Source organism: Chelonoidis abingdonii, chromosome 3 (genome assembly GCF_003597395.2).
Source record: "Chelonoidis abingdonii isolate Lonesome George chromosome 3, CheloAbing_2.0, whole genome shotgun sequence".
Classification (NCBI taxonomy): Eukaryota; Metazoa; Chordata; order Testudines; family Testudinidae; genus Chelonoidis; species Chelonoidis abingdonii.
In genome coordinates, this window is record NC_133771.1 from 3,756,166 (window position 1) to 3,778,036 (window position 21,871).

Genomic DNA, 21,871 nt, shown 5'->3' on the forward strand with positions numbered 1-21,871 from the left:
TCTTTTGTCTGGCTGGTTTGGTTTGCCTTAGAGGTGGAAAAACCCCAGCCTTGGGCTGTGACTGCCCTGTTTGAGCAATTGGTCCTGATTTGGCACTCTCAGTTGGGTCCCGCCAGAACCACATTGTCACAGACCTCTTGTATGTCCCTGGACTCAGCAGGCTGGGTCGAGCACTTCCAAGCTGCCACCCTCATATGTCCCAGGTTCAGCACGTCCCTAGCTCCATTTTCATGTTACAATTGTTCTGGTAGTAACCCACCTGATGAGCAAACCCCACCAGATTTTTGGGTGCTGCAGGGATCTTTGCTTAGGTACGAGGAGTGTTGCTGCAGATTGAATGAGGAAGCCAAAAAACACCCATGTGGGGGAGGGGGGGCGGCAGCAGGGAGGGAGAGAGAGAAGCAACCAGCTTAACTGTGACAGTTATTTATTGTCAGGTAATAACCAGACAAGGGGAGCCAAACAAACAATATTAAATGTAATTTAAATTTGATTATAAAAGTCGGGTTTAGAAACCTATAACTGATCACACAGGTCAGGGTCAGAAGGCTACACGCTGGATTCTCACCACTCCGTGAAGTGTGAACCGATCAGTCTTCCCAAATGCTGGTGGTAGCTGAGGGTCCAGAGTGCGGGAGACGGGCAGAGCCCCGAGCACGATCGGTCAGGAGAAGATGAAGTCCCGGTGGCACTGATGCAGATTTTTGGATCCAGGCATCAAGAGCACTTACTTGAGCATGGGTAGGGGTTTTTGTAGGGAAAGAATGATGGTTCAAGGGAGAACACTAGATCTATTTATGGGTAAACTGATGGCTCAGGGGAGTATTCCACAGTTGTTTTGTGCAGGCTAGACAATAGGAACTGATCATTCCTGGTTATGTTCAGTGTTCCTCCCAGGGAGCTTGCAGTGCAATTAGGCAGCTTCGGTATTTTGGATCCCAATAAAGGTGTTTATTATTAGAATTGGTCTGATAACTGCTGAGCTGGGTGTGTGCAGGTGTGGGTCCATTAACATCTGGAGCAGAGATCCCCCATCATGCAATGCTTCCCCGCTTTTCTGGTCCCAGAGTTCAGTGTGGTTCTTGCCTTGGAATATCTGTTCTTCATTCTGTACGCTAATGGAGATGCCTTCCTTATCTCATCTTTGATGCAAATGAGGCTAGGCGAGTTTCCTTAATCCTGTCACCCTTATCCCACAGGTTTAGGTGCGTCTCCCACTGCCTTCTCATTGCTCTGTGTAAGATTTTCTTCTGACTGGCTTTGGTTCAAGCAGGGGGCGGGGAAGTTCTTTTGTGAGTCAGATAGGCTGGATACTGCACCCTGGTTCCCCAAGAACACAGAGCTGATAGGTACCAGTTGGGTGCAGGGGATGCGGGGCTCAAACATGGGGCAGAGGGTTGGGTGCAGGGGTGTGAGGGCTCTGCGGCGGGATTGAGGATGATATGTTTGGGGTGCAGGAAGGTGCTCTGAGGCTCAGGTGGGGAGAGAGGACTCCCCTCCTCCCCCCCAATTCTCTCTCTCCCCACAGTAGCAGCACCTGGGCTGTGGGGGAGAGGTGCTTCTCCCTGCTGTGGGAGCTCTGGGGCTGCAGGATAGGTGCCTGTTCCCCAGCCCCAGCAGGTCCAGGCTGTGGGAGGGCTGGCCCAGCCATGCCTGGGGCTGCGCCACATGACCCTAATTGTGGCTAGGTCCAGGTCACTCTGGGGTCAGGCCAGGCTGCACTGCCCCAGCTGCGCTTGGGGCCAGCCCAGGTGGTGCTGCCCGAGCTGTGTCTGGGTCCAGGCTGCTCCGGGGTCGGACTGTGCCATGCCACCCTGTCCACATCTGGGTCCGGGCTACTCCGGGGTTGGGCCGCACCGCGCTGCCCTGTCCACAGCAGGTCCCTGGGCAGGTTCCCTGAGTGCATGCACATCACTAAATAGACTGCTGTGCTGCCACACAGCTTATAGGGAACTTAAGGAATATATTTTCTCTCTTATTATCTATATACCCTTTCTTAATGATTCCCAATGTTCTGTTTGCTTTTTTGACTTGCGCTGCACGTTGATTGGATGTTTTCAGAGAACTATCCACAATGACTCCAAGATCTCTTTGAGTGATAACAGCTAATTTGGACTCATCATTTTATATGTATAGTTGGGATTATGTTTTCCAATATGCATCACTTTGCATTTATCAATATTGAACTTCATCTGCCACTTTCTTGCCCAGGCACCCAGTTTTGAGAGAGCTTTTTGTAGCTCTTTGCAGTCTGCCTGGGGTTTAGCTATCTTGAGTAGTTTTGTATCATCTGCAAGTGTTGCCACCTCGCTGTTTACCCCTTTTTCCAGATCACTGATAAATTTGTTGGACAGGACTGGTCCCAGAACAGACCCCTGGGGGACACCACTAGTTACCTCTCTGCATTCTGAAATCTGACCATTTATTCCTAACTTTTTTGTTATCTTTTAACCAATTACCAACCCATGAGAGGACCTTCCCTCTTATCCCCTGACAGCTTACTTTTCTTAAGAGCCTTTGTGAAAATCTTTCTGGAAATCTAAGTACGCTGGATCCCCCTTGTCCACATGCTTGTTGGGCCCCTTCAAAGAATTCTAGTAGATTGATGAGGCATGATTTTCCTTTACAAAAACCATGTTGACTCTTTCTCAACAAATCATGTTCATCTCTGTATCTGATAATTCTGTTCTTTACTGTAGTTTGAACCAATCTACCCGGTACTGAAGTACTGGTACTGTCATCCATGAGTTTGCAAATATTACTGCCAGTGGCTTCAAGATTTCTTCAGCTGATTTCTTTAGCACCTCGGGGTGGATAACTTCAGGCCCTGCTGACTTGATTTCTTTCAGATTAGTCAGAAGAAATCTCTGACATCGTCTTTATTTATTCTGATCTGCAGCCCTTCCTTTTTATTGTCTATGCCGCTAGTCGTCCAGTCCCATGTTATTTTTCACGTTATATTCATGGGGTTATTTTGCAGAGGTGTCTCCAGGGGCTGGGAGGGTTGAGGTTTTAAATATAAATTCAGTGGTCAGACTTTTCCTGAAATATGACAACTTCTGGGCAGGAGTTCCATGAGCGTGGAGACTGCAATATTTCCAGCAAAGGTGGCAGAGTGTGCTTCAGATTTTCCCATTATCTTTAAAATGTTAATATTTCCCTGTTCTATAGGCAAGTATGACAGCCTTCTCGTGTATGACATACTGTGACTTATCTGACACGCAGCACTTTGAGAACCCCGGAACCAGGGGATATTTGATCCCTTTGAGATAATTTGATATTGTGTCTAGTCAGTATGTTTGGCTTTCTGGGAGACCTGCTGGAGCATTCATTTAACCATATTTCTCTTCTTCTCCTTCGCAGTACAGTGCGGTGGACAGCAATCCTCTCTCTCTCTATGTTATGCACCCATTCTGGAATACTATCGTGAAGGTGAGAAGAATTCCTGTTGGTTATCTGGTTCTGTGCTGGAAATGGAAGTGCCAGTTTTCTGTCATGGCATAATCTCTTAGACAGGACTGACTTTTGTTTAAAACTCTGCTTTAATTCCCATGACAAATGCCAACCTTCGTCCTTCAAAAAGGACAATAACTGGGGGTGTGATTGCGTAACCATCTTAATTTTATGCTGGAGAATCATAAATGTCAAAAGCCTCTATCGCTATCTAACACCAATAATTCATAACCTCCTCTGATGTAGTTAAAAGCAATGTGTAGTGCCTATTGTGTGTGCTAATGTGATTCTTTGTGTGTGTTTTTGCTGCTTTCCCATAGATTTTCCCTACCTGGTTGGCTCCAAATCTGATAACATTTTCTGGCTTCCTGTTGCTTGTCTTCAACTTCTTCCTCATGGCATACTTTGATCCTGATTTTTATGCTTCCGGTAAGACTGCTTTTTTTAGTGTACATTTTAGAGCATGTGAGTAATAAGATCTGTTACTCATCTCTTCCTATAACATAGTTTTGCAGTGTCATGTGCTGACTGACATGGCTTGCTTATCTACTGCTCTGGAGTGTTCTTTGGTTTTGAAATTTCAATGTGGCAAGAAGAGTCAAGGGCAGAAATTGCTGGATGATACTGTACTAACGCAGCCAAAATATGACTCGTTCCTTCCAGTTGTTTTGTGAGGGGGAATAGCCAACGTTTAAAAAAACCCCAACCAAAGAAAATCCCCCAAACCTCAACATTTAAGAGTTCTTTGTACCTTTTAAAGCCAAGCTGACTTCAACACACACACACACTTAAAAAAAAAAAATATAAAACAACCCAAACAAACCCCATTATGCTACTTACAGCCTTGAGGACAAATGATATATTTGGGTGTCAATAACAGATGATGTAACCTGTCTTGCTGATAAATACCAATTTTAGATTACTGCCCTGCTTGTCTTTGCCCAGTTCGTTTATTTTTACAGTGCTGTGTGTGAACCAGTGCTATATAACTAATTGTGTTTCACAAAAAGATAAAATTTGCAACTGGTACCTGTTTTTTGTTGGATTTCGAATAATCTCAATTGGATTTAAATACACCCAAACACTACATGCTACACGTGTGTACTTTTATCTCCCTCTTCTGATGGATGACTGTTCAGTCTGTTAGTCCTCCTTGTTGTCATGATAAAGGATGGGCAAGCAGCCTTTATATCTGGGATAGCAAATGTATATAGCAGTCTTGCGAGGCTGTTTTGACATTAAGGGCTGATCTGCACTGAAAACTTACATCAACATAGCTACATCTCTTGTGGGTGTGAAAAAGCCACACCTCTGGAGAGGCGTAGCTATTCTGATTTAACCCCTGATGTAGAAGGGTCCAGACTGATGGAAGGAAGAATTCTTCCCTTGGCCTAGCTACTGCCTCTGCAGGAGGTGGATTAACTACGGCGAGAGGAGAACACTGTCCCATTGTAGTATTGAGCATTTACACTGGAGTGCTGAGGTGGCACCGCTGCTGCGCTCTTATGTGTTGACATACCCGACGTTTCTTTTGTCTGCATTTGTTCTCGAGAGAATCTAAAATGATTTGCTTTCCAGAAGTCTTTGTAGTGTACCGCATAATCTCTATGGTGGGGCGTGCCTGCGTCTGTTCGGCATCCCATGTTTGAATGGCTCTTCCTAAACATCCGACTGAATGTTTTGATGGGAGAGAAGGCATAAGAAAGGAATAAAAAGGTCTTGTAACGAAAAAAAAAAAAAAAAGAGGAAGCAGTTTGGCCTTTTATTACTTGCCCTAGCACCTTTGTCTTGTCATAGATCTGGGCGTTGGCTCTAACGCTGTGCAAATAACGAGGCTTAACAAATTGGGTTCTTCTGGGCACTTCTGTCACTTTAATAGTGTTCAAAGTCACAGACCTGAAGGCTATGAGAATCTCCTCTTTGAAGGATGTGCAATCTCCCTTGAAGTGTTTGTCTTCCTATCCTGCAACAACTTAATTCTCCATTGCCCTGCACCTGGCTTAAAGTAAGTGCCAAATGCTACCTTTTGATTTGGTGGCAGTGTTTTGCATCCACATTGTACTAGTGTAAATGACTAGACGTGCAGGGTAAGAGAATTGGACCCTGAATTAATACTGAACATTGCTCTTCTGAGGTCTAATTTGTGTGCCCAGTTACATGCCAGCATATAACCCCTTCTCGTGGCTAATCTCTTGTAAAGAACAAAATGTTATGTCTCTTATTGATGACAGCAAATGTAATGTCTCTTCAGATTTTGTGTGTTACATGTCAGGTAGCTAGGATCTTGTTGAAAAAAAATAGCTGTAATGGGTCAATCATCAAAACCCAGCTGGAGATCTGAGAAGTGCAAGTGAAGCTGCAATTAGCAACTGAGGGAATTCTGTGCACTTTGTTCCTTGGCAAATTGGCAAATTTCACTAGCAAGAATACTTCTCTGTGCTGCAGTAATCATACACTGCACTGGAAAGCTACGAATTAAAAATGAATAACTGTTTAGCTGCAGGAGCAATTCCCTGTATCAACATTTGTCCAATTGCAGGCTCATGTTGGCTTCTTATGAGGGGAAGATACATTGTGGTGTCCTCCATCTAGGAGAGTTAGTTATATCAAACTGCTGACTGCTCAAAAGGGCTTGGGGGACAAAGGGCTGAACTAGCCTTTCATCTTGAAGACGTGCAAATTTTTGTGTGGTTTGCAAGTGAAATGAGCTCAGGAATCTCATCCCACTCCACAGAATTCTATTAAAATTTATTATTCTGTCCCCAGAAGGGAGTCAGCTGAATTTCAGAAAAGTCTGGTACTTCTCTAACACTGGATTGCTAGGAGGAGGTGGTGCCACACCATGGTACCTCTGGCATGTCGTGCATCTTTTCTCTTCCCAATGGATAGTTGTGACTGTAGGGAATAGAAGGTCTGCTTCCTTCTGGTCCCTTCTTCCAGCACTGCCCTCGCTGCTCCCCTTTGTCTAATGGATTTTCGTACCAGACCTTCCTGCTTCTGTCATTGCAGTTCCCTTTCTCCCTCAGACACTGAAGTCATGAAATGTGGCAGGCAGCAGGTTTGAAAGGCTCCTTGTCTTGTTCCTCGGTCTTATGTTCTGTTTTTCATAGTACCCGCGAGTCGTACAATCAGATGGAGAAGCCCCATCAGATCATCCAGTCCTTCTCCCTGCCAGAGCAGGCTTGTCCTCTGCAGGATGTTCTCAGTGTGTTCAGGCCTAAAGTTCCAAAGAATGGGGCTTGCATCATCTCACTTGAGAAACTAGTGTATTGCCTGGACTTGATTTTTTCTTGTGCCCTGTGCTGTGAGACAGGCAGAACACCCCACAATCCAACCCTCTGGTCTGTAAGAGCAGTAGACGTAGGTCAGCGTGTGAACTCACAAGGGGAAAGTTTTGTTTTTTTTTGAGTTCCAAAGCTTCGGTCTCCTGATATATTTTCAGGATTTCATCAACTGCCATGAACCCATGAGGGAGAGAAGACTGCTTTGAAGCTTCAAGCAATGTGCATATGGCAAGACATGGTCTATTGCATATGATCAGATACACTGTCTCTTCTGCCTGGGCATCAGACCTGCTAATGCTCTCAGCATATGTCCTTCCTGAATGGATTTTTCTTTTAAATTACTCCAGGTTTGTCAGAGGCCAGATTGTAGGGAAGGGCTTGTAAGTCAGCCCCTGGATCATGTTGTTGAACTTCTCTGAACACTTTTTCACCTTTATGTCTGTTTGGTAAGGCAGATCCTATAACTGATTTGCTACTGTCAACAAACTGTGCCTCTTAATACAAACAAACACACACGCTCAGCAAAAGAGCTGCCAGAATCAGGTCTCTAAGACCAGAGTGTATAAGTCCACCTCTAGTTTTTTAGAAACTAATTAGTCATTTTATTAGAGTCATTCGTGACAGAATCGGTATAATTTCTAAAATATCACTGGAGAAAAAACGGAAAGAACACTTACGACTAATGGCTTTGTATTGCAGTTCCCATAAAGATGTTTGATCTGCAGTGTTTTTTCTCATAATATGAGGTAATAGGAAGTTTAAATTGGAGAAAAATATCATCTGTCAAGTTCGCTATCCATGTTAATATCCTGCTGAAATGAACGTTTAAATGTGGCACATTATAACTTATTCCTATATCTAGTATTTGGCTCCAGGCAAATGGTATTTCCAGGTGTTCGGCCAAATACTAATACTTGGCACTTACAGATTAATATCCAAGAAGTATTCTGAATACGTAAAGCAATCACCAGATTACAGGGACAATGAGAGACACCAGAGACAAATTACTGCACAGCTGGTATCTGAGACTACCACAATTCTCCTCCCCTGCAATGGAAGTGAGAGATGTGAGAACAGTTAATGCATGTTATCCTTTTAATGGCTTCAGCTATAGGTGCGTATCCTACCCACGTTACAGATGGGAAAACCGAGGCTCAGACTAAGTGACTCACCCAAGATAACACAATAAGTAAATGATCAAGCAGAGATTAGGACTCTCTGGAGTGTCTGGTGCCCAGTACCATGATCAGTTCCTTGACCCACACTACCATCTGACGTTACAATTAGTTGCTGCTTACACCAAAAAATAAAATGCTATATGCTGTGTTTTGAAGGTTGCTTCAGGACAAAGTACCCGTGTGGGGTCCGTGGCCTAGAAAAGCGCATGCTGTGGGTCAGAATTGAGATGCATTAGCTGAGTAAGAACCTTTTCTGACCTGAATGGTAAATTCAGAGCCTTCTATCTGTTCTGGATCCAGTGTGCTGCTACCGTCTCACAATAAAGTTGTGTTGCTTAAGAATTCTGGGGGCTGCTTCACATTACCTTGTGTTGCTCTGTGGTTTTGAAGGGTCCCATAATCCATATCTAGCAGCACTATTGAACCACAGAGGTAGCAGGGCCCTAACTTATTATTCAGGAAGTGGTATATTGCTGCAGATCGAAGAATCAGGTGGCTGGGGAAGGGGGTATGGGTACCCCTACAACCTTATCTCAGATTTCATCTCTCCTGTCCTTGGCCAGAAACCATGCCCTTCAGATGGAGGCTGTTTGCCACATCAGCTGTCTGCCTAGCACACGTATAAAGCTAATGCCAGCCTGAGTTGGTGGTGTCGGTCAGGATTTAGGTGCACTGGCAGAATGTGCTGTATATGAGAAACTTACACTGAGCTTGCTTCTAACTCTGGGTTTTCATCAGTGGCCCGGTGGAGGCTGGGAATCCCTTGAGGCCTAAATCACCAGAGAGTAACATTCTGGCCTTATTGAAGGCAATGGCAAAAGTTCCTTTGATTTTTTCTTACCAAGAATGTTTAGATGAAATGGACACATCCTAGCTGGGCATGGTGTGGACAGGGGCGGCTCCAGGTATTTTGTCGCTCCGAGCACGGCAGGCAGGCAGGCTGCCTTCAGCAGCGCACCTGTGGGAGGTCCCCGGATCCCGCAGATTTGGTGGCATGCCTGCGGGAGGTCTGCCAAAGCCGTGGGACCAGCGGACCCTCCGCAGGCAAGCCGCTGAAGGCAACCTGCCTGCCGCCCTCGTGGCAACCGGCAGAGCACCCTGCGTGGCTTGTTGCCCCCGGCATGCGCTTGGCTTACTGGTGCCTGGAGCTGCCCTTGGGTTTGGAAGAATGTTGTCCCTGCTCTAGCTGCGGTCTCTGGAAAGTAAGGTTCCATGTTGCAGGCTTGACTAACTGCTTACCAAGTTCTTGGAGATGAATGACCATAACTGCAACCGCTTGATTGTCTTACTGCCTAGAAAGTATGTCTGTCTGGTGTCCCCCGGTGTGGGGTGGGGAGAAAGGATATACTTTAAGTGTAATCTCTGTTCATCCAGCAATTAAACTGTTTACAGGAAGCAGACTTTTAAAATGCTCTTGCTCTGGTACCCTTAGAAAAAGTGTCAGGCATGTTTTCGGGCTGTGACTTATGGGGTAAGGTTAAGGTTTTGGAATGGGTATTTTTAGTAAAAGTCATGGACAGGCCGCAGGGAATAAACAAAAATTCTTGGAAGTCTGTGATCTGTCCCCAGCAAGGACTGACTGCTGCTGCTCCAGCTCAGCGCCCAGGGGGCTGCTCTGGTGGGGGCTGAAGCCAAAGAAGTCATGGAGTTCCGTTAAAGTCACAGAATCGGACAAAATCCTATCCTTACTCAAAGGGTTTTGAAAAGTCCTTACTGGTCCTCCGCCATCATTTTGGCTGGGGAAAAGATAAACTGAAAGTAAGGAGAAGCACGCCTTGGTGTGGAGGATATGGAGTCACTGACAGACAATATACCTTCTTTAGTTCCTAGATGTATACATTTATATTTAACCGTATTGTAAATGTGTACATTTAGGAACAAAGAATGCAGGCCAGGCTTACAGGATGGGAGACTCCATCCTGGGAAGCAGTGATTCTGAACAAATATTGGGGGTGTTGTGGTGGATAATCAACTGAACGTGAGCTACCAGTGTGACACTGTGGCCAAAAGGCCCTGGGATGCATAAACAGGAATCTTGAGTTACAGCAGAGAGGTTGTTTTTGCTTTGTATTTGACACTGGTGTGACTGCTGCTGGAATCTTGTGTCCAGCTCTGGTATCCACAGTTCAAGAAGGATGTTGATTGATTAAAAAGGGTTCAGAGAAGAGCCATGAGACTGATTACAGGATTAGAAAACCTGCCTTGTAATGATAAACACAAGGAGTTCAATCTGTTTGACAGAGAGAAAGTTAAGGGGCAACTTGATTACAGTCTATATAAGTATCTACATGGGGAACAAATATTTTAATAATCGGCTCTTCAGAGAAACATCTAACATGATCCAGTGACTGGAAGTTGAAGCTCAGTAAATTCAGACTGGAAATAAGGCCTAAATTCTTAGCAGGTGAGAGTAATTAACCATTAGAACAGTTCACCAAGGGCTGTGGTGAATTCTCACTGGCAATTTTTAAGTCAAGATTGGATCTTTTTCTAAAAGTTCTGCTCTAGGAATTATTGTGAGGCAGTTTTCTGGCTTGTGTTATGCAGGGAGGTCAGACTAGATGACCACAAAATGCTCCCTTCTGGCCTTGGAATCTGTGGATCTGTGCGTCCCCACTGTGTTCACACAGTCCCTTCTCAGAATAGAATCATGTTTTACAGATGTTTTTTACTTATTTTTGGCATCAGTAAGTAAGCAGTTGGGAACTCTTATCTTTGCCCACCTCTGTTTCCATGACAGCAAAGCATCCTCACGTTCAGTGACAGGATTGTGATTACATGACACGCGGCTCATGGACTAACCCTCTCCTGGCATCGCTCTCTTAACTCCTGTGACTGCAACCTGCCACAAAATTAATACTTTAAAAATGAAAGCTTTGCCATGTGGAGATAGAATTTCATCTTGCCCACAACGGTTTTCTCACAGCACAAAGATCTGGAACTCTTGCTCTCTCTGTCCTCTAGAAGGGCGAATGTGGTGGGGTGCAGAGGGCAACAAAGCCATCCTAGCAGTGAAATCCAGGATTGTGGTTGTACTGTAACTAGGTACTTCAACTTTCATCCCAGGAAATGCAGATCCATCCAATTACAGTCTAGAATTTATCCTGTGCTCTAAAGCCTTCAGCTTAAAATAACTCATGAGTAAAAATTTCAAAAGTGCCTAAGTTCCATTGAAAATGTTATTGCATGTTTTAGGGTATGGGGAAAGGAGGCAGATGCACTGTTTGAGTGTGTGAAACCTGAATGTGTGCCCAGATTTCTGACAAATTCAGCAAAAAGTGTGATCTTCAGGATCTACTGGATGCCTTGCAGAAAGAAGCACAAGGTAATGCTGGTAGGAACTGAGCAGGTGAAGGCTGATTTGATGCATCTCCTTTAGGTGGTACAAGCACAGTGAGAGAATTTAAAGGAGCCTCCTCATGACAGTAAGATGACCCACAGATTTGGATAGAATCTTGTTCCAATTAATTGCTAAAACAATTCTTGTTGAAAGCATCTCTTGTATCAAAGCATAACCTGCTGATGTGTGTGTACTCAACTCTCCAATCTTCTTTCCAATCTCGACAGCCCCTGACCATGAGCATGTTCCAAATAGAGTGTGGGTCATGGTGGGTCTCCTCAACTTCGTGGCATATACGCTTGGTAAGACTTAAGGTTCTCGTGATGTGTTACAGATTTCTAATGTGCCTATCATCATAATGACTTTAATTAGTCAAATGAACTGTTGTCCTAGTTCTGTTTCCCAACCTCTTCCCCTCAGCCCCCCCTCCAAGAAACAAAACTCTGATTCAGGGTAATTCTTTGGTTCCCTGCCACCCCTTGCTCTGGGGTGTTGTGACTGACATATCACTGGCTGAGATGCCTCTGGAAACTGCCACTTTTTATTGTTTTACCCAATTGTTCGAGGGAGGAACATAAAAGTAGATGTCTCTTCCTATCAGAACGGACTTTATGGGGTTACTTGTGAAATACTGAAAGCAGATTTCTGTTAAATATTTAACATAGACTCTTCCTACGATTTTTAGTGTTTTTTTTATTTTTATTTTTTCAATCTCTGCACCCCCACGGACAGTGCTGGATACTGAAGCTGATTGCTGACTTCTCAGCAGTGCACACGTTATCTGGCAGCTGCAGAGGAGTCCCTTGCTTTGCCTGGAAATGTTTAACTTTGCCTCTCTGTGTGCTTCCCTTCCAGATGGTGTTGATGGGAAGCAAGCACGCCGAACGAACTCCAGCAGTCCCTTGGGGGAGCTCTTTGACCATGGCCTGGACAGCTGGGCCTGCATGTTCTTTGTAGTGACTGTTTACTCCACCTTTGGGCGGGGAGCCAACGGTGTCAGCGTCTTCGTTCTCTATCTGCTCTTATGGGTGGTTTTGTTTTCCTTCATCCTCTCCCATTGGGAGAAATATAACACAGGGATTCTCTTCCTGCCCTGGGGATATGACATCAGCCAGGTGGTAAGTAGCCCTTGTGCCTCTTGATTTCAAAATACTAATTTGGAAAACAGTGGGCAAGCTTTGGTGAATTGCCAGAACTATTTGTGTAGCGCGTGTAGGGGCACGTGCTGCCCTGGCATCTTTCCCTTGGTGAAATCTGTCTAGCAGTCATGAAGTGCCCATCACCATACCTAAACCTAATGATATTCTGAGTTCTTCAGGAAGGAGAGCTTTCTGGCAGAGGGCCAAAAGCTTGGTTGCTTGGTGGCAGGGTCCAATAGTTGGAACTGTATCATCAGTGCTACTTTAAGAAGTCCTGATTCAGCAAAGCAGACTGCTCCCATGATTAAAGTCAAGTTTAATGAATCAAGGAACAAGGGAGGAAGTTATCATGAAACTTTTATTGCATAGTTAGATTGGGACAGATCTGATTTCTCTTCAGCAGAGAAGTGATGTGTGTTGCAAGTATCTTTGTTAATCTAGGTTTTTGCATTAGCAGGAAATGTCTTTAAAAATTGGATACTAATAATTGTTGTCCAAAACTGACTGGGCCTGATTCTGTTGTGGCACCTGTGTAACTGTATCAACTTAGCAGTTTATACTTGTGTGCAATTGAATTGGGTCCAGTGGTTGTAGAAGCACCGATTGCCACGAGTTCAGGTATCTCTACTGAATCGTTGAACAACACTAGAAATTCCTTTGAAAGCTGCCCCTTCCATCAGGAAAATCGTGGTTTCTCTACTCCTTTGGAATCAGTCATCCTCTGGTCCGCATCTCCAGTTTCTCCTAACCTGGCACTAATCCATGGTGCATTTTCCTGATCGTGCCTCAAACAATCCGAAGATACCATTGTTTGGGTTGCTACAGGAGGCAGTTAGACGTGGCTCTGGCGGCGGGTTCTGGGGTGCTGTTGAAGTACAACTGTCCTCTGTATTTGTGCTGGTCAGCCCAGCAGTGGGGTGGGGCTATCCCCAGGTGCATGTGCAAACCGATAGCTTCCAGGGGGTGGGAGCGTGGGAGGGCAGAGCATCACAGGCCCCTCTCCTTGCTATCCATTTTCCAGACTGGCCTTAAAACTCACGGTGACCAAGCAACCTTTGTCTCACCCTGTCCCTTTCCAGACTAGCAGTGAGGCTTCCTTGGTCGTGGTGCTGGAAGCAGAGGTTGGGCTGGTTCCTGACATGCAGTCAGCGTAGGAACCTGGGAATGGGGGCATACATTCGGGGCCCCAAGTAGTTCTGAAAGCTGCCCTGGGGTACTGTGGTTGCATCTGACCTGGAGATACAGGCTTCCTCTTGTGTTAAAGCTAAAGCTGGGTAGAGAAAATCTGATTGGAAAGCAACGCTCGCGGCTCCCGGGGCTGCCTGGTGACGAATGGTCACCCCGCCAAAAGCACATTTGGTCTGACCCATCTTTCCAGCTGCTAATGCTTGTCTGCGCTTTCTCTGCATTTCCTTTTCAGACCATTTCAGTTGTCTACGTAGTGACAGCGATTGTGGGAGTTGAGGCCTGGTATGCACCTTTCCTGTTTAATTTCTTATATAGAGACCTATTCACTGCAATGATTATTGGTAAGAAGCTCCATGTTGAAGCCTATTTTTAACCACCACCACTTTACCAATAGCCAGTGTTTCACTTTAAAAAACAGTCAGCATTTGTTTATATTTTTAGCAAAGAGAAACTTAATAAAATTTCTCTGTAGAGAACTTGCCTAAACGAGTCTTGGTCTAGACTGAAAGCAACATAATGCACAGGGTCTGATACTAGTCCCATTGAGGTTTTGGTGAGAACTGTCTAAGTCGCCATGGGCTGCATCTAACTTGTATAGAATGGAGAAGATTGCAGCCAACTTCCTCCTTTAATAGAAACAAAGCTGCAGGAGGGAGGTGGTCCCAGCATGCATGCTCCATTCTAAGCTAAGCTGCATAGAAGTAATACATGCCAGCACTTGTTTCCATAGTCTGCACCCTCACGCTAAACATCAGGGGTGGCTGTGAACTGCTCTGCGTCTGCAGTCTGTCCACCCCTGACTTAGATGATAAGTCTGTATTTAGATGCCTCAGCCTGCGTGTTCTGAGACACTCTCCTTTTGAATCTAGCTGTTGCAACAGATTGGTCTGTAGTTCCCAACAGCAAGAATGAGTTGAGCCTTGAGTGTGAGAAGATGTAAATCTACATCATCACTCTTCTCCACAGAGTAATGTATCAGAACTGCCTCTTCACGTCAGTCTGGGAGCTGAAGTGTGTTCAGGTTGACTGACCAGGAAGAATTGGGTAGCTTTACTGCTGTCTTGTTTTGAATGTATCTGTGGTTCACCCTTTGGGCAGAGAAGTAATTTGGTAGCACTAACCTTCAAAAGATGCCTTCTGAGGCAGCTTTCCTGCTGGGAAGTCATGGTCAAACTTCAGCTTCATCCTGTTTAATCTCTTAGCTGCTGGCCACCCTGGCAGCTTTCGAAGTGTGTTGGGGTTTCATGGAACTTTGGCCCTTCAGGGAAGGCCATGCAACTTAGTCAAATGACTAAAGCTTTTGTTAATGGCAGTTCCCATGTCCTAAATGGTGCACATTAAATCTAGGTAGTTTTGTTTGCTTCTATCCTTATAATAACCTGACTGTGTCCGAAATACGCCCTCCTTGCATGAAAAAGTGAAACCATTGATGATGCTTTCTCTGATGCCCACTAGGTGTCTTCTTGGGAATTATGGTCAAAATGCAGATAAATACATGTTTTTACAAAAAGAAATAGTTATTTCCATAAATGCATTTATTGGCACTTCACTAACCAAGGCGGTGTGCTTTTTTTTTTTTTTTTTTTTTAAGCGCTGAGTAGAGGTGGTTTGGGTTCACTAAATGTGCATTTCCATACTCTAACAGTTTGGGGTGACAGCGGGTTTAAGTAAGACTACTGATATTAAAATATGAGTTGTGTGCTTTTATTTGTAGAACAAAAAACGTTAATTCTTAGTGCTTTTTTTTTTTTTTTTTTTTTAAGCGCTGAGTCAAATATACAAATCATGTTAATGGCCATTAAAAAAATCTGGGGAGCAGTGGGGTGACAGCGGGTTTAAGTAAGCTTTTAGCTACTGTAATGTTGCAAATGACTGTTTTAAAAACAAACAAAGATGCATGATGGTTAGCAGACTGTCACTGCCAATGCTCGTAAAGGAGGTCACGGGTTACGATGGACTCTGAATTACTACGCTGCCTTCACTTCGTTCTCTCTCTTTCAGGGTGTGCACTCACAGTGACTGTGCCCATGAGTTTGATTAACTTTTACAAGTAAGTTTTTTCCAAAAGTCATGTGAACTAACTAATTCTGCAAGAGCAGCAAAGGATCCTGTGGCACTTTATAGACTAACAGACGTTTTGGAGCATGAGCTTTCGTGGGTGAATATCCACTTCGTCTGATGCATCTGACGAAGTGAGTATTCACCCACGAAAGCTCATGGTCCAAAACGTCTGTTAGTTTATAAAGTGCCACAGGACTCTTTGCTGCTTTTACAGACCCAGACTAACACGGCTACCCCTCTGATACTTAATTCTGCAGGGTTGAGGGACTGCATGTGGTGCTCCTGTTGTGCTAGGAGTTAGCCAGGCAGAAGTAAGTGGAGAGCACGGTACATTGATGGCCCAGCACTGCCAGCTGTAATAGAAGGAGAGCCATGACTTGGCATAGCTTTCTGTAAATTAGACTCCTTATAAACTTTCCTTACCTTCACTGGCAGCTTCCCTGGAGCCCAAAAGGCACTCCTGATTTAAGATGGAGAAGGGTTGGAGATGCCACCCTCGTTAATACAGTAATGTGACTTGCTGTGAGTACAGGTCCCTGCTAGGGTGACCAGATAGTAAGTGTGAAAAATCGGGATGGGGTGGGGGGTAATAGGAGCCCATATAAGAAAAAGTCCCAAATATCGGGACTGTCCCTATAGAATCAGGACATCTGGTCACCCTCGTCCTTGCGTGCAGGCCAAGCAGCTCAGGTCAAGTGGAACCAGTGCATTTTGAGATCTCTGTTCTCCGCTGCTGTATTAGCAGCGCGTCTGGCTCTATAGTCAGAGAAGAACAGGGCAACCTGGGAAGTGGCCCCTTGAGGGATTGAGTAGGAGGTGGATTCCAAAACATAATCCTTCCCCATCACCCCCCTTTACTTACTTTAATAACAAAATCCTGCACTTTCCCTGCGGATTTCCTGATTTGCAGAAGTTAATTGGTGACCCTGAGAATGGCTGCTTTGAATATTGAACTAGCCATGAATCGCCTGGTAGACAAAATGAATGTTAAGCACCTGGCATAAATCTGGGTGATTTGATTCTTGCCTACCCAGACTGAGATTTCATTGCTCAACCTGCTCTGGCGATACAGCCTCTCACTGGCTCTGCAAGAAGGAAGCTGTGCAGGAAACCATGTCGTTCTCATCCGAATTGTTTCCGGAGCCCAGGCCCAGTGTCGTAGTCCGAACTCCAGTTGGGAGCCCCAGTTTCCCCTTTGTTGCCAGGTCCTTAAAAGGCTGCATCTGGGATTGGCCAGTTATTACTTCAGCGTTGCAATCCATCGTCCACTAATGCAGGGTTACCAAAGACCCATCTGAATAAGCAACATGTAACTATTGTGGGCGCATTATTCACTGGGGTGTCTGACCTGAGCCTGGCCGCCTGCCCGTTTTCTCACAGAACAGCTACATTCCTACTGCTGGGCTCTGCCCAGCCTGTGCATGTCGTACCACTTCAGGACAGGTGCCCAAGGCACCTGGATTGAAGAGTTCCCAAAGGAAGGCTTGTGCCTGCCTCTGTTAGAAGCTGTGGCTTCCCAGAGTTTGACTTAAGATTTGTATTCCTCTTGCCTTTCAGGGCCTATAAAAGCAACACTCTGAAGCACAGGTCAGTGTATGAAATCATGCTGCCGTTCTTCTCACCAGCACTGCTGTTCATTCTGTGCATGATCTGGATCTTCATGTCACCATCAGACATCCTGGAGGTCCATCCCAGGCTCTTCTATTTCATGGTTGGAACAGCCTTCGCCAACATTTCAGTAAGAGCGCTATTTCGCCGCTAAAATGCGCGGGAACAGGGGGTGACTGATTTGAATTAACACAGCGGTGAGGGCTGGCAGTTTGTCAGGCTATGTTGTATGAACGATCCAGTGTGCTAATGAGGTGGAAAGGCAAGTCACAAACCCAGAATGAAAATGCCAAGAATTGTGGGTACTAGCAGTTGTAACTAAACCACTTGGCTGCACTGCCATCCATGACTGAAGTGGGCAGGAGAGAAGCGCTGACCCTTTTAGAGCTGAAAAACGTGTCCTGTAAACCAGATCTGACACTTCCCCCAAACCAGAGAAATCCCAGCATGTGCTTTTTCCACCCCTCTCTGATACTGGCTGACAATTCACGTAATAGAGTTCCTGCTCTCTCAGCTTTAACATGGTCACTTGCAAGGTTGTTGGTGAACTTGGTTCAGCTGTGTTGTCACATCTGCCTGCAGACATGAAGCCCCCACCCTCATCCCCTAAAATCATGAATACTGTTAAGCTATGGAATCCAGGCCTTGCATGACAAAAGGCCAGTCCTGGTGGTGATGATTAGGAAGCTGTGGAGCTTTAATCATAGATCGGTCACTATCCTCGGACTGTGCCTAGAAGCAGGGCTTCCAGTCTTTCCCACTCGGCAGAGTTTTCTACTCACTTTGCAGATAAGATTGGTCAGGTTTGACCAGAATTGGCCAATCGATGTAAATCAATCCTTGTGATTTTCTGCTCTTGATGTGGACTTCTCTGGTTATATGCACAAGAGGAATTCATGTCAAAATGGAAACATTCTCAGTATTTGGGAACCTTTAGATCAGATGATTGTCCATGTTTTAATAATTATCGCTCTAGAGACGTACATGGCCCTGTAATGGTGCGAGACTCACCCCTGCGGTGCCTTCTATCTGTCATCCTGGGAATAAGCTCTTTGACCCAGGAGCGCCCTCTGCAGGCTGGTGCCTCATGGCTGCTGGCCCCCATGTCCCTCCCAGACCCGGTGCCCCTTGTCCTTGGGAGCTGCCCCTGGCAGTACACACGCTCTCAAGGTCTCCCCACCCAGGGGAACCCCCACTCACTATCCCCACCTCGTCTCAGTCTTGGGCTACTGCCAGTCACCATCTAGCCCCTGCTCACTGGGGCAGACTGCAGTGTGAAAGCCACTCATCACAGGCAAGGGAGGTTTGGACCGGCTGCCTCTGCCTACCCTGGGCTGCACCCTGGTATCTTTCGGGCCTTTGACAAGGCCGCAGCCTGGGGCTTTTCCAGGCGGGAGCTCCCCAGTTCCTTTGCCCTATTCCCCAGCCCTGCTCCCCTCAGGTACCCTGCTCATCTTCCCAGCAGCCAGGCCCTTCTCCCTCTAGAGACAGAGAGAGACTGACTCTGCTCCTGGCCAACTGTCCTCTTATAAGGGCCAGCTGAGCCCTGTTTCCCTGATCATCCTGGGAACTGCTTGCTCCCAGCCACAGCCCTCTCCTGGGCTGTTTTAAGCCCTTTAAGGCTGGAGCTGGTGACCACCTCGCTACAACCCTCGCTGCCGTATTCTGAGTGAGTGATTCATGGGTTGGAGGCTCACATTGGAAGGAAACCAAAGCATATCTAACAGACCTCTTTCTCCCTCCTGCCCCACCAGTGCCAGCTGATCGTGTGTCAGATGAGTAGTACCCGGTGCCAGCCTCTCAACTGGATGCTGCTGCCATTAGCCCTGGTCATCTTTGTGGTGATCTCTGGAGTCGCACCACATTGGGAAAATCTTCTCCTATACCTACTGACTGCTTTCATCACCCTGGCGCACATCCACTACGGAGTAGGAGTGGTAAGTGACATCTGCCTTTGGGCTTGGGGTTTCACTACAGCGGCTCTGCTTGTAGGACTACTTTGTCCCATTGCTATTCATTTAACACCTGGAATACTAGGTGGAATACCACTGGTCCAAAAGTATTTGCCAAGCAGATTGAGGCAATTATATAAAACATGAAAGGAAGCTAAATAGGTGGCATCTGAAAGCTCTTATTTTGTATAGCAGGAACTGACAGCCTGGCCGCAGCAGAAATTCTTCTAGTTCTTTAAATTAAAGACTGGGTCTAATCCAAACCCTGGATCCACATCCTGTTTTAGATCACAGTTTGCAGTTTAAAACATAGGACCCAAACACTGTTGAAACATGGATTTAATGTGCCCAAGTTCCGATGTAGTTACGGTTTTATCAGTCAGAAAAATGCCAAGATCAGAATGGGATCCAGAGACCGGGTTGGGCCTATCTCTAATTTTAATTAAATTATTCAGAGACTTCGCTAGGTACCATTCACTTCCTAATATTTCACCTTACTTAGAACTTCTTTTCTAAAGGCCGCAGCTGCTGCTGGGTACACGACTGTACGCTTGAATCAGTTTGACACTCTCTCCAGTAGGGGGCACTGCTTGGGAGGACAGCCTTAATGTGTTAACCCGAACACAGTGTTTCTGCCCTGTGCCCAAATTTATAAACTTTCCCATGTGCATCAACTGATTTTTTTTCATACTGCGCCTTTGAAATATTGCTTTCAGATACCCCAGGCACAGTGTAACTAGAACTCTGTCTGAAGTGCAGTGGTTATGTCTGACTAAATAAAGAGTGACCAAAATTACTCAAGAACCTGAATTACTGACGAACCTGCCATATTTCAAGCTTCTGAGAGGAGCTCCTCTGCTGGGGAGGGAGAGCACAGTGGAATAGTCTCCCCTGTATACAGATGCCTTCAGGGATCAAGAAAGCACTGTTGCTAACTAACTGGGAGACTGGCGCTGTGTGAAGGAATTGGCAGGACGCAGAACATCTAGGCGGTGGGAGTGCTGCTCAGTGGGAAGAACCCAGTTGGGTTGTCCTAGGTCAGTTGAACAGGGAAATGACCAGCTCAGCAGCCAGAGTGGGACCATAAGCACTTCAGGCCAGCTCAAACATATATACGCTAGCTCCTTGCAAGATATGGGTGTGACACAGGACTCAGTGAGTACGTTCTCGGGCCTGTTACACAGGAGGGTCTCCTCTCGCCTTATACTCTCTGAAACCCCCCCGCCCATTTGAAACCCCTTTGTAAGACCCACAATGGGGTGAGAGTGAATCTGCAGTTTCTCCTCCTGAGTTGCGGGTGAGCAGGCCTTGGGTGACGTGGTTGCTTAGCTGCCACGCTGTATGTGTTGGTCTTGAATTGCTTTAAAAACAACTCTGAAGTTTCAGCCAGCCTAATGACTTGACGTAGCTTTCTGCATAATCTCATCAAAAAGCAAATTTCCTGAATGCAGCCTTTAAGTCCGACATGGCTTTCTGCTGTCTGTCAGGAGGAAATGAGCCCTTTCTATCTTGTGAAGGTCACTGCGAGAGGAGGCTTCTCAAGGATAATTAAAAGCAGGTCTCCAAATCTCAGACATACTGTCTCTTGGCACAGTTACATACCGATGTCCTGTTGTACTGTCCTCTGGTGGGAATGGCTAGGCAAGACAGTCTAGTGCCGGCACTGTTAGCTCAGAGCTATAAGAGGGTGCTACGTAGATGCTGTCTGATGATCACGCTCTGGAAGCAAGCCATCCTCTGCTGCTTGTTTTGCAGTTCATGTATGACTAGTATTCAACTGAGTGACTTATGTATGCTCTTGTTACTTGTTTAGCTAAAGCACCAGCCTTGGCTTAATAGCTCATAACAGGCCAGGCGCATTCGAGAACAAGTGCACGTTCAGAGAGGAAAGGGATTTGGTTTACAATGTGCAGTTAGCCTGTAGAACTCACTGCCACAAGATACCATTTGGGATCAAGAGTTTAAGATTCCATATAAAAGTGTAATGAGACTATCCAGGTACTTTGGGTAGGGTACAAATCTCTTTGTAAGGCGTAGAAACCTTAATGCTTCAGGGCTAAAACCAGCCACTAACTGGTGAAGAGGGATAGGGCACAAATTTCCTTTGGAGAAGTCTCCCCAGAACTGATCCTTGAGGAGGGGTTTCTTGCGCTTGCCTTTTGTCACAATACTGCACTAGATGGGCTGTCGGGAATTGCTGTAAGTATTTCTATTCATCAGAACCTCTTAGAGAGTCTCATGCTGGACCCCACAATGCAAACCCCAGTGGCAAAGTTTGAAGGAGAGTCTGTCTTCCCCCAATCCGGTAGAGTGTAGAATTGGTACAGCCGCCCCACCCCAGGCTGGAGTAGTGGCTTGTGGGGGGTGTCTCAGAGGCTTTGGCTTGGTGGGAGCCTGCTGGCATTATCACAGCCCATCCTGGGAGAGAGGTACTCCAGTTTGTGGAGTGTCATGTGTGGCTGGGCTGGCCCTGCACAGCAGGAGCCTCATGTTTCTGTGAGACAGGTCTCATGCGCCCATGTGGGGTGATTCAGCCTTTTTAGCCGCACATGTGCCTCGCTTGGTCTGTCATGTGGTGCGTAAGGGGATGCCTACGCTGCAATAAAACACTGGCGGCTGGCCCATGTCAGCTGAGCCAGGCTCATGGGGCTTTGCCTGTGGGGCTATA

At 46.0% G+C, this 21,871-nt stretch overlaps 1 protein-coding gene across 1 annotated transcript in view; it reads left to right on the forward strand.

Moving 5' to 3' along the window:
- The window catches only part of SELENOI (selenoprotein I), a 62,825-nt gene that overhangs the window by 33,943 nt on the left and 7,011 nt on the right, over window positions 1-21,871 (forward strand). Inside the window, exons 2-9 of the mRNA XM_032798634.2 lie at window positions 3,364-3,432; window positions 3,774-3,882; window positions 11,483-11,557; window positions 12,111-12,373; window positions 13,815-13,923; window positions 15,584-15,632; window positions 17,201-17,381; window positions 19,006-19,188. Of these exons, the coding sequence (XP_032654525.1) occupies window positions 3,364-3,432; window positions 3,774-3,882; window positions 11,483-11,557; window positions 12,111-12,373; window positions 13,815-13,923; window positions 15,584-15,632; window positions 17,201-17,381; window positions 19,006-19,188 (1,038 nt within the window). The remainder of the gene's footprint in view (window positions 1-3,363; window positions 3,433-3,773; window positions 3,883-11,482; window positions 11,558-12,110; window positions 12,374-13,814; window positions 13,924-15,583; window positions 15,633-17,200; window positions 17,382-19,005; window positions 19,189-21,871) is intronic.